The sequence below is a fragment of the Salvelinus alpinus genome, chromosome 10 (assembly GCF_045679555.1).
Source record: "Salvelinus alpinus chromosome 10, SLU_Salpinus.1, whole genome shotgun sequence".
Classification (NCBI taxonomy): Eukaryota; Metazoa; Chordata; class Actinopteri; order Salmoniformes; family Salmonidae; genus Salvelinus; species Salvelinus alpinus.
The window spans coordinates 27158276-27171145 of NC_092095.1; the positions used below are offsets into that span (position 1 = coordinate 27158276).

General features: G+C 42.3%; 2 protein-coding genes across 3 annotated transcripts in view; one reads left to right on the forward strand and one right to left on the reverse strand.

Moving 5' to 3' along the window:
• Nucleotides 1-3940, forward strand: part of lancl2 (LanC lantibiotic synthetase component C-like 2 (bacterial)) — a 55727-nt gene extending 51787 nt beyond the window's left edge. For both annotated transcript variants that reach the window (XM_071328695.1, XM_071328694.1), the window contains one exon: nucleotides 3268-3940. In XM_071328695.1, the coding sequence (XP_071184796.1) occupies nucleotides 3268-3344 (77 nt within the window). In that variant the 3' untranslated portion in view covers nucleotides 3345-3940. The remainder of the gene's footprint in view (nucleotides 1-3267) is intronic.
• Nucleotides 3941-4605: 665 nt separating this feature from the next.
• The window catches only part of LOC139531824 (WW domain binding protein VOPP1-like), an 85707-nt gene continuing 77442 nt past the window's right edge, over nucleotides 4606-12870 (reverse strand). The window contains exon 5 of the mRNA XM_071328697.1: nucleotides 4606-7230. Coding sequence (XP_071184798.1) covers nucleotides 7049-7230 — 182 coding nt within the window. The 3' untranslated portion in view covers nucleotides 4606-7048. The remainder of the gene's footprint in view (nucleotides 7231-12870) is intronic.

The following is a 12870-nucleotide window of genomic DNA, read 5'->3' on the forward strand; positions in this document are numbered from 1 at the left end:
CGTTACATTACAGCCTTATTCTAAAATGGATTAAATAAATACAAATCCTCAGCAATCTACACACAAATACCCCATAATGACAAAGCGAAAACAAGTTTTTATACAAAAAAACTTTATTTACATAAGTATTCAGACCCTTTGCTATGAGACTCAAGCTCAGGTGCATTCTGTTTCCATTGATCATCCTTAAAACAATTCTCAATTTTAGAATAATGCTGTAACGTAACAAAATATGGAAAAGGTCAAAGGGTCTGAATACTTTCCAAAGGCACTGTAGGTTACCTTCAATTTGGCAATGATTGGCCTCTGTTTGGTTCTGCCATTGGTCCACTGGTGAGGTTTCCCTATGCCAGCTTTGTCCCCCCCATCCCCTCCACGTGTTGTGTGCAGCCACATGAAACGTCTTGCCTGATGTTTTACCGCCACATCTCCATGGCAACCAGTTGCTGCCCACGTCCGAGTAGATTTGTGGGCTGTGATTGGTTGGTCTTGACCCCCTTCGTCTCCCTCTCTCTCTCTCTCACACACACACACACACAAACACGTACGCTCCCTTTTCCCATCCCTGCCTGAATTAATCTTCCACTGATACAGTCTGGTAAAAAATATTGCAGCAGCTTAATTTTATTAGTAATATATGGGCCCATGTTGACTCTACAACCTACAATATTGAATGTTCATGTCTTGTATGTAATAACAGAATACATGTAATATTTCACATTACTGTTGTACCCACAGTGTTACAAGTCCATGTTCAGCTCTTTGAAATATTTCAAAGAGATTTGAGAAGGTTTTGTTCATTCACAATGATAAATAACTCCATGATGAGTGGTGAGTGATTTGTAAGCCAAGCTTTCATGTATGGTTGGGCTGTATCCTGATTTCCGTGCCATCATACCGTGCCTGTGCCATCCTGGGATAGACAGTATTACCGGTAGTGCAGACAGGGGGCGCCAAAAGAAATTAGCATGTAAACATCTACCAGAATGCTAACAAGTACTAAGGAAGCCCCATAGTGGATGCTAGGTAAATGCTAACGAGTGCATGAAAAATTAACTACCAAGACAGACAACCCAGCTCATGAGGTTATGCAAGTACAGTACCAGTCAAAAGTTTGGACACACCTCATTCAAGGGTTTTTCTTTATTTGTACTATTTTCTACATTGTAGAATATTAGTGAAGACATCAAAACTATGCAACAACACATATGGAATCATGTAGTAACCAAAAAAAGTGTTATATATATTTGACATTCTTGAAAGTAGCCACCTTGACAGCTCTTTGCATTCTCTCAACCAGCTTCATGGGGAACTCTGTTTGTATAACGCACAAAATAAATATTACACAGCAGGAGGGGATTGTCTCTGCTGTTACCAAGAAGCTTGATATTGCAAGCGAACATTAGCCACTAATGTTAGGAAGTTGAGAAAAAACCCAGCTGGAGAGATTTATTTGGCACATCTTAGATAGTTAACCTAGTAGTTATATACAGTGTATTCGGAAAGTATTCAGACCCTTTTCCTTTTCCCACATTTTGTTACCTTACAGCCTTATTCTAAAATGGTTTAAATAACACATTTGTAAGTCTATACACAATTCCCCATTACAAATGTATATTTAAAAAAATTGTACCTTATGTAAATAAGTATTCAGACCCTTTGCTATAAGAATAAAAATTTAGCTCAGGTTATTTCTATTGATCATCCTTGATGTTTCTACAACTTGATTGGAGTCCACCTGTTGTAAATCATATCCAATCAATTGAATTTACTAAGGCGCATACCTGTCTATATAAGGTCCCACAGTTGACAGTGCATGTCAGAGCAAAAAAAACAAGCCATGAGGTCGAAGGAATTGTCCGTAGAGCTCCGAGACAGGATTGTCGAGGCACAGATCTGGGGAAGGTACCAAAGCATTTCTGCACATTTGAAGGTCCCCAAGAGAACAGTGGCCTCCATCATTCTTAAATGGAAGAAGTTTGGAACCACCAAGGCTCTTCCTTGAGCTGCCCGCCCAGCCAAACTGAGCAATCTGGGGAAAAGGGCCTTGGTCAGGGAGGTGACCAAGAACAGGATGGTCACTCTGACAGAGCTCCAGAGTTCCTCTGGGGCGATGGGAGAACCTTCCAGAAGGGCAACCATCTCAGCAGCACTCCACCAATCAGGCCTTTATGGAACAGTGGCCAGATGGAATTCACTCCTCCAGTAAAAGGCACATGACAGCCCGCTTGGATTTTGCCAAAAGGCACCTAAAGAACTCTCAGACCACAGTCTGATAAAAATATGATTGAACCCTTTGGCCTGAATGCCAAGCATCACGTCTGGAGGAAACCTGGCACCATCCCTACGGTGAAGCATGGTGGTGGCAGCATCATGCTGCGGGGATGTTTTTCAGTGGCAGGGACTGGGAGACTAGTCATGATTGAGGGAAAGAGCAAAGTACACAGAGATCCTTGATGAAAACCTGCTCCAGAGAGCTCAGGACCTCAGACTGGTTCACCTTCCAACAGGACAGCGAACCTAAGCACACCGCTAGGACACCGCAGGAGTGGCTTCGGGACAAGTCTCTGAATGTCCTTGAGTGGCCCAGCTAGAGCACGGACTTGATTGAACATTTCTGGAGAGACCTGAAAATAGCTGTGCAGTGACGCTCCCCATCCAACCTGACAGAGCTTGAGAGGATCTGCAAAGAAGAATGGGAGAAACTCTCCAAATACAGGTGTGCCAAGCTTGTAGTGTCATACCCAAGAAGACTCGAGGCTCTAATCTCTGCCAAAGGTGCTTCAACGAAGTACTGAGTAAAGGGTCTGAATACTTATGTAAATGTGGTATTTCAGTTTTGTATTTTTACAAGTGTAACTTGATCACCTCACTTAAATTGCGCTGCAGGAGTGACTCACCTCACGAATGAAAAATAATCTAACAGGCGACGTGATTAACGCCATCTGCTTTATCTATTATCTAATGCACACGTTGACTGCAGGTATTTATTAAACTGTATTGGAAAATCAGCGGGTAATTCAGAATACCCTGGCATATAGTATACGGCCCAACCCTAGGTTGTACTGTCTCTGCTTGTAATGAGACCCTGGTTTTTTTCTCCATCCTTACTCACAGCAAATATGTGTTTTAAAGTTATAGATTTTGCTAATTGATTTCTTGTGTATTTGACTGTTGTAAATTGTGAAATAATTCAGCATTAGCTGCTGTTGATGCCATGTAATGTCGCCTTATTGAATTTGAAATGAACCATTCTCTCTTATCCAGGTATGGCCGGGGCTATCCACTACCTGTCAGATTTAACCCAGCCTGAGTCTTCCTGCTTCCCTGCATTTGAACTTTAACCTTTGGGTCGTAGACGGACCTCACCCCCCTTCCATTCTGAACATTTGGGAGAGTGCGATGAGCAGGGCTCTTGGATGAGGGGGTTTGGGGTGTGATGGACCCCCGGCGTCTTGACGAAGGGAACCCTCAGCCCTGAACTGCAACCTGGGGAGGTTGTTCCCCGCTCCGGTTTTTCAGACACATGGACGGAGGAAAAACACCCCAAAGCCCTGGGCCTTTAACGCTGTAAACGCTATGTGTGTTGGGGTTTTGTTGTGAATGGGAAGAAAATGCTGTTTTGTTCGTGGATCTTTGCCTCTGCATGCCTATCCAGATCTCCTTCTCTGTATGCGATCTCTAATCCTTGTCCCACACCAGTTTTTAGTGCTACTCCCTCTTCCCTAGAGACTAATCATCTTTGCATGGGGACATCAGAAAACATGTATTAGCCTTGGAATGTGCGTGTCAGTCAAATGTTCATGTCTAACAGTAAATTGGCGTGGCTTTTTGTATGTCACTGTGCTTTGACCTTTTCCCGTGGATATTGTTTCCCCTCAGGCGAACAGCGTTACATTGTGAATGTGTACAATAAACCGGGCTTCGATTGTTGACTTACCGAGTGATTACAGTACAATGTCTTAAATAAAATGCATTCTTACCTGCCTTTAGAGGACTGACCGCTTAGGTTTGGTTTTGGGGGTGGAAAACATTGGTCAATAGTCAAAGTGGTGCATCTCAATATGAGGTACCGAACAGATGGCTTTATTTAACATATGAGTAGGAGGAAGTCTAACGGGGTTTGGCCAATTTAGTGTTCTTTAGAAAGCCACCTCAGGCCAATGTGAGTGTTACATAAGCATGAATTACGCCCACCTATCACTTCCAAGTTAGGACTGCCATTGCCTGGAGTTATCTGTACTGTTAAATCACCCAAAGCTAACATTCTGGGATGACTCGGTGTTTGAGTATTTAACTGCAGTGGTATTGAACTACATTACTAAAATGGTACAATACAAGTTAATGAGGAGAAATGTGGCTTCTGGCTGATTTTCTGTAAGAATACAAGCAAGAGAGGAGGATACCATTCTATAGAATGTTTAGGGAGTGTCTCATTCATTTGGTCTACATTGTATCTGAGGGGAACAGTTTTCCATCCAGATGATCATATTTTCATGAAACAAAAATGACATCCAAGTATAAAACCTTCAATCTCAAAGCACGACTGAACAGTGAGAAAGCAGTCACGGACAACTTTAAAGTGAATAAATGAACACTAACTTCTATCGGAAGGAAACTTTATTAACCATATCATGGATGGATCATTTCGATTTTTTTGTAAAGTAAAATGGCGAAAACCAACCGTCTGGTACAACAGTAAAAGCAAATCCTAACTCTAGCTCTACAAATTACATTTTAAACCTTGGTTGCATAGTTAAATTATCAAATAGAGACATGTCATATTAGCCAAACGTATACACATCATCCAATAGTAACACTTACCATAAATTACATCTCCCTCCTTGGTTCTGCTCTAATAGGGTCTACGTACCCAGTTTGCCGGCTAACATCTACAAATGGAGCAACATCCTGAAGGACATTCCAAGTCAATGACAGTTGTATCGTTAACACTGGGTGGTTAGTTCGATCTGTTTTAACAGATGGTAATGTCCCATATCCTGCCCAGAAAAGAGTCAACGCCCTATCTTAGGACATTTCCACATGATTGCCTTTGTGGAGGGGTTGAGTGCCTGATCCACTCTGACAAATAAGTGTAAACAGAAGAACACATCCTGGTACTTTCACCCAAATGGTCAGTGCCAGCTTGAGGACCTGGTCAATCATTGGGACATGGGCCCTCTAGTACACATACACATTCTACATGTGAGCTTGATAGCTTGTTTATGTGAAAGCAAACCATTTTTTTACTCTCTGAAATGCAGAAAGGGTTTCAGATTCATACATGAAAACCATTTTTACCACAGTAAAGGTGTACAGCGCTGTACCTACCTACGCAGAACCAGTTGGTCGTCAACATTCTAACGTGAGATGTTTAAATGGCGAACAGATGGTACATCGTGTTTGACGAACTAGGCTACTGAAGGAGTGCAGCTAGCTTTTGTGACTACCACTACTTTGTCTAGAGATTATTGCAGCACAGATATTGAGAATCAGGTAAGTAAGCAGTTTCACTGGGATGGGCCATCAGTCAGAAAAGCTTCCCATATGGAAAATGTAATCCAGTTGCAACCTGCGTGCGTGTGTGAAACAAACATATAGTTTTGGGTTAATCCTCATTCTGGTTGAGCTCCTTACTGTACAAACTGAAGTCTATCTGAGAAACATGGCTGAACTTCTATGGGGATCACATCTCGCTTCGAGTGGAAATGGATGCTTAGAGAATATGGCGTAGGTAGAGTTGTGGTAGGTTTCACCATACCCATGCAGTCACTGACAAATTGTCATTTGAAACCACGTGACTTGGTCTCAATTGGGGGTCCGTCTGATTGATGTGATTATCCAGAGTGACTTACAGTAGGGAGTGCATACAGTTTCTGACATTTTTTGTACTGGTCCCCCATAAGAATCGAACCCACAACCCTGGTGTTGCAAGCGCCATGCTCAACCAACTGAACTACACATTCCCTGCCAGTTTGTGGTGTCCCGATCCAGAGCGCCGAATCGCCACGGTCAGCACCACAGGAATACACACACGCATCCATAATGTGAATGAAACGTTGCAAACAAATCGGCCTCTCATAATTACCGCTCTCTCCAGCGCACATAATAGGTCCGATAAATCCAGGTCGGTTTCCTTTCCCTTCACAGCAAATGGGCACAATTTGCACAACGCATCCTGACAAGTGTTTATTGTCTATTTAACATTTTCTCAGTGTTAGGCGAACACAGGCAGCTACAGAGAGAAGCCCAATTATTCAGCCTCATAATAGGAAAGTCTTTGAACCTTTTAAGCCATTTAAACGCCTTTTGTTTTCAACTTCTCCAAGGTGTCTTTCAACTCAAATTTGCTATTGCTCCTGTACAGTTTAGATAGTGGTTGGTCTTATGCCCTCGGTCCTGGATCAGCTTCTCTACCCTAATGTTTACTTGAATCGATATGAATCTAAAAGCAAGGTGCTGATCTTGGGTAAGCTTTCGTCATCGACTTCCACAGTTTGGTGTCTGTGGCATGAACACCCATCTACAGGAGTCTGTGAGCGACTCAGTACATATCACAGTCACAGGCAAGACCATGCCCATCAAGATGGCATTGCCAGCAGAAAAGACTGAGGTGGATAGTTATGCTTTTGTGAAAAAAGTGGGCAAGATAGAGGAAGGGTGAATGACAGTGAAATCCAAGCCATGGAGATCCGGAGATAAATTCAGCCCGTCTTTGTCCAGAAGACCACCGCCTGCAGCACAGGTCCCCAGAAGACCACCGCCTGCAGCACAGGTCCCCAGAAGACCACCGCCTGCAGCACAGGTCCCCACAAGACCACCGCCTGCAGCACAGGTCCCCAGAAGCCAGTTTGTCTCTAAAGGTGGTTGTCTGTATCTTGTCCCTAGGACTTGGTCTGATGGTGAAGGTATAACAGTGGCAGACAGATTGTAGATGTCCCCTCCTCTCCTTGTCCTGTCAGTTCTGCTCGCGATGAGGTCACCATGAAGGAGAAGAAACGGAGGGGACGCCAATGGTCTCCGTCAATGACGCCGTGACCGGCAGCCTTTACCTCTTCTCTGGTGTCCGGAACACCTGTTCGTAGGGCGGGGGTGGGTGGTTGCAGTACGAGGGCGGTGGAGGGTAGGCGCTCATGTGGGCAGGGCCGGGCTGGATGGGGTAGGTGGGGGTAAGGGGTGATGTCATGACGCCAGGGTCGCCGTAGCCCACCATGCCAGGTTGCTGGGATACTGCATGGGGAAGACACAGAGCGAGACCACTGTTAATCATCTTTTTACAAATATGTGGTACAAATATACATTCTGTGAACAAAAGAGTGTGTGTGTGTGTAATGTGATTTGTGGAACTACTTAATGTGTGTGGGTCTGGTGATTGCATGCTCATTTGCATTTCCTGTTTCCTTAAAAAACTGGAAATATAATCATTGCCATTACAATCAAACTTTGCTGTACAAAATGCTATCTTTTGATTGTTTTCAAAATGGAGATGAAGCATAATACACTTGGCAGCCCAATCATCTGTACCACTACTTGAAAGTCTATTTTTGAACTGATTGAAAATAACACAGGATTCAATTTGGAAACCCATTCTGAATGAACACTCAAAATTTGTTTTCCATGTTCCCTGATATAAACATGAAAGGAATAAGCCACGTTAATAGCTTTATTGATGCTTTGTGACGCACAACAACCCAGTGAGAGCAAAACAAAAGAAATGACAGTGTTCTCCCTCATGTTCATTTCTCCAGTGTCTGGAACTCCATAGCCATCGAACTCAAGAATGAAATTAAACGTCCATATATTATTGGAGCACTGAATACAATTTTCTGCATGACTGAATGATATAATGAACGATCCCATTTATTTTTGCCCTTTCAAATAGCTTTCGTTGGGAAAGCTGGCAGTATGATTAGGTGCCCTACTTTTCAGTCCGAATAGCAGTTTGAAGTCTGTTGGAAAAGTTTGGGAGTCAAAAGGCCAGTGACTGTGGAGCTCGCTGATTCGCTTAACATTTCTACTAAACGTCTCAACTCAACAAAGCCCTGAATTGTGGAAACATCTCTCTTTCATTAACTTCATCCACTCTTCTACTCATCCTCCCTCCTCAAATCTTCTGTGTAAAGCAGATAGAGGGGTCTCAGCATAAAACGTTTCACGGTAACGAAAGAGTGTGCGGTTCTCCTACTCTCAGTGACTCCTGAGGGGGCACCGATAACAACGAGCAACACATCGTGCTGCTACACCGGCAGGCCAAGGTGGAGGACGGCTTCTGTTCCTCTCTGGATAGATCCAGGAGAAACCTAGAGGCCTTTCTAATCTGGGTCAATCAGGATTTACAGCTACAAGGTCCATGCGCCTCTTCATGTTTATCCCATGTGTAACTCTGTGTTGTTGTTTTTTGTCGCACTGCTTTGCTTTATCTTGGCCAGGTTGCAGTTGTAAATGAGAACTTGTTCTCAACTGGCCTACCTGTTTCAATAAAGGTGAAATAAAATGTAAAATAAATATCGTACATGATTTGAAGCAGCCTCAATAAACTCACTTTCAATGACAGAGCACCTACGAAAGCACCATCTCTAGCTCTTTCATTTCTATACCAGGTGGTTAACTAGGGAAGGAAAGGTGGTGGTAAAATAGACAAGCTACAGTACAAGCAGGTTGATTGGACCCCCTCTGGGTAAAGCGTGGCTAGCTCATTTTGAATGTGCAAATTAAATGTCACCAGATATCTTTCCTACTGGTCATTCTGCAACAGCTGGAAGTTGAGAGGTCATATTGCTGGCATCCTATTTGTTTACAGTCGACTTCATTCTGAATAAGCAGAAAAAGAGAAGCGAAGGACACTGCTGTGACTGGAGTTTTGCCATCAGTAGAATTTAGTCTGGGGAAAAGGCCAAATAATAGTGATGATGATTTGTTCAAGTTGACCAGAGTCAGCGATATTTATACACTATTTCTGAGATGTTGTGTGAGGTGATTTTCTACCTGGTTGACAACTGATTCAACTACTTTGTGGGATAAGGGTGGCAACTGTGACCCAGTTGTCTTGAGACCGGGTGCGATCGGTCGGATGAAAGGTTTATGAAGCGGAAGGTTTGGATCTCACTTCTAAACAGTCCCATCACACTGCGAAAACAACAAACCGAACACTTCTCCGATATGAAAGAACAGATCCACCCCCCACCTGTCTCTATTTAAACTGCATCATTGGTTGTCATCATTAAAGAGGAGGGTAATGGAGAATAACACAAACTATTCATGATTGTAAGATGGTCTGACACTAGGACAGCATTTTCTCTTTCATCCTCCTTCTCAACAGCTCAAAGCCTCCACTGACACAGGAAGCAATACATCAACTATCTATGACAAACATCCCACACACTTTCCCCACAACTAAGAATACAACAGGTGTCGACCTTACAGTGAAATAAATGCTTACTTACAGGCTCTAACCAACAGTGCAAAAAATGTATTAGGTGAACAATAGGTAAGTAAATAAATAAAACAACAGTAAAAAGACAGTAAAAAATAACAGTAGCGAGGCTATATACAGTAGTGAGGCTACATACAGGCACCGGTTAGTCGGGCTGATTGAAGTAGTATGTACATGAATGTATAGTTAAATTGACTATGCATATATGATAAACAGAGAGTAGCAGCAGCGTAAGAGAGGGGAGGGGGGGGGGGGGGGGGGGCACACAATGCAAATAGTCCGGGTAGCCATTTGATTACCTGTTCAGGAATCTTATGGCTTGGGGGTAAAAACTGTTGAGAAGCCTTTTTGTCCTAGACTTGGCACTTCGGTACCGCTTGCCATGCGGTAGTAGAGAGAACAGTCTATGACTGGGGTGGCTGGGGTCTTTGACAATTTTTAAGGCCTTCCTTTTACACCGCCTGGTGTAGAGGTCCTGGATGGCAGGCAGCTTTGCCCCAGTGATGTACTGGGCCGTACGCACTAACCTCTGAAGTGCCTTGCGGTCGGAGGCCGAGCAACTGCCGTACCAGGCAGTGATGCAACCAGTCAGGATGCTCTCGATGTTGCAGCTGTAGAACCTTTTGAGGATCTGAGGACCCATGCCAAATCTTTTTAGTTTCCTGAGGGGGAGTAGGCTTTGTCGTGCACTCTTCATGACTGGTCCAAACACACCAAGACATTCTAGTTTGTTGGTGATGTGGACACCAAGGAACTTGAAGCTCTCAATGGTCACTCAAGTATGTGTGTTTTTGGTTTTACTATCCTTCGGACATTTGGCAGGTCCCCACAAGGAAAAAGGCTATTTTAGGCTTAGGGGTTAGGGTTTCAATTAAGGTTAAGGTTAGAATTAGGGTTAGGTTTAGGGTTAAGGTGAGGGAAATAGGATTTTGAATGGGAATCAATTGTTTGGTCCCCACAAGGTTACTTAAGCAAACGTCTATGTGAGTGCGTGCGTGTTTGTGTCTCGGCCACGTGCACAGGTTTGCAGTGCATGGCCTCCAGATTGTGGGCCTGGCAAAGTCTAGGGCAAACCAGTTGGTTAGGTACTACTCTGTTTCAGCTGTAATGGGCAGCCTAGCTGTTTGGAAAAGAAAGTGCCTTCTGACCTTTTGAGTGTCCATGCATACATACCAATTTGTAAAGTTGCCATGGAAATTGAAAATAAGTACTAGGAAAAAATACAAGTCTGTCTCCAATCCATGCTGCCAAGTTTGCAATCAACAGTCTTGGAAACCAAAACTATACACATTAATTTAGCCTAAATAGATTACTTGGATTTAGAGCGGCTATGTGTGTGTGTGTGTGTGTGTGAGCGTTGGTTATCCAGCACACAATCTCATCAGAACCAGAAGGTTTGGATCTCACTTCTAAACACTCCCTTCACACCGAGGAAGCAACAACACACCAAACACTTTTCTGACATGAAAAAACACATCCACCACCCTGGCTCTATTTCAACTTCACTGCGGGCATTGCATCATTGGCCGTCATCATTGAAGAAGAGGGTAATGGAGAATAACAACAAATATACAGTGCCTTCAGAGACAATTCACACCCTTCAACTTGTTCCACATTTTGTTATCAAAAAGTGTTAGATAATTAAATTCTTAGTACAGACGCCTACATTCAACACAAACAAACCATTACCAAGACATTTTGCCTACAGTATATGTGCCTTTAGAATGTATTTATGTTATGGGATTTTTATGAATAAATGACTAAAATATGTATACATTTGACTTAGAATTATAACTAAACAGAATACTACTATGTTACTGTATGAATGAATCTTATTATAATCATAATGCTGAATGTAATGTGTTCCTTGTTAGAAATAATGGAATTATCTTCAGACAGGCTGGAATGATATGTCTACCCAGGGAGGGGAAAGACCTTGGGTTGGTGGCAGATTATTTAACAGGTGGCAGACAGTGATGAGAACGCTAACTGTACTACCATTGTATCCGAGAGGAGGAAGGACATTAAAACCTATGACATCATCTTTATTATATAACCTGATGTAAATTGTACTATGATCAGTACTCTCGAGAATAAACGCTATTGATTGATTGATTTGGAGACTGGTTTCTGTCCATTTAATGCTGATAAGTATCTTACAAATTCTTATGTATGGGCAGAATGTTTTAATTGAATTGGTTGATAAACATATAGGAATTAAATTCCTTTAACAATTCACAACCCTTGACATGTTTTGTTGTGTTACTGGCTGAATTTAAAATAGATTAAATTGAGATTGTGTGTGACTGGCCTACACACAATACCCTGTAATGTCAAAGTGGAATTATTATATATTTTGAATTTTTTACAAATTCATTAAAAATGAAAAGCTGAAATGTCTGGAGTGAATAAGTATTCAACCCCTTTGTTATGGCAAGCCTAAATAAGTTCAGGAGTAAAACATTTGCTTAACAGGTCACATAATAAATTGCATGGACTCACTCCATGTGCAATAATAGTATTTAACATGATTTTTTAATGACTACCTCATCTCTGTAACCCACACATACAATTATCTGTAAGGTTCTCAGTTGAGCAGTACATTTGAAACACATGTTCAACCACAAAGACCAGGGAGGTTTTCCAATGTCTCGCAAAGGGCACCTATTGGTAGATGGGTAATAAAAAAAGCAGACATTGTATATCTCTTTGAGCATGGTGAAGTTAATAATTACACTTTGGATGGTGTATCAATACACCCAGTCACTATAAAGATACAGGTGTCCTTCCTAACACAGTTCCCAGAGAGGAAGGAAACCACTCAGGGATTTCACTATGACGCCAATGGTGACTTCAGTGTTGTGGAGTAACTACAATGTTGTTGATCCATCCTCAGTTTTCTCCTATCACAGCCATTAAACTCTAACTGTTTTAACCTAAATGGCAGACTGAAAAGAAAGCCTGTACAGAATAAAAATATACCATAACACTCATCCTGTTTGCAGTAAGGCATTAAAAGTAAAACTGCTAAAAATGTGGCAAAGAAATTAACTTTATGTCCTAAATAAACATTGTTGTTTGGGGCAAATCTAACACAACACATCACAGAGTACCACTGCATATTTTCAAGCATGGTGGTATCTACATCATGTTATGAGTATGCTTGTCATTGGCAAGGACTGGGAGTTTTTAGGATGAAAATAAACTGAATAGAGCTAAGCACAGGCAAAAAAATAAATAAAATGCTTCGGTTTGCTTTCCTACAGACACTGGAAGACAAATTCACCTTTCAGCAGGACAATAACCTAAACCACGAGGCCAAATAGACACCGTAGTTGCTTACCAAGACGACATTGAATGTTCCTGAGTGGCCTAGTTACAGTTTTGACTTAAATTCGTCTTGAAAATCTATGGCAAGACTTGAAAACGGCCCTCTA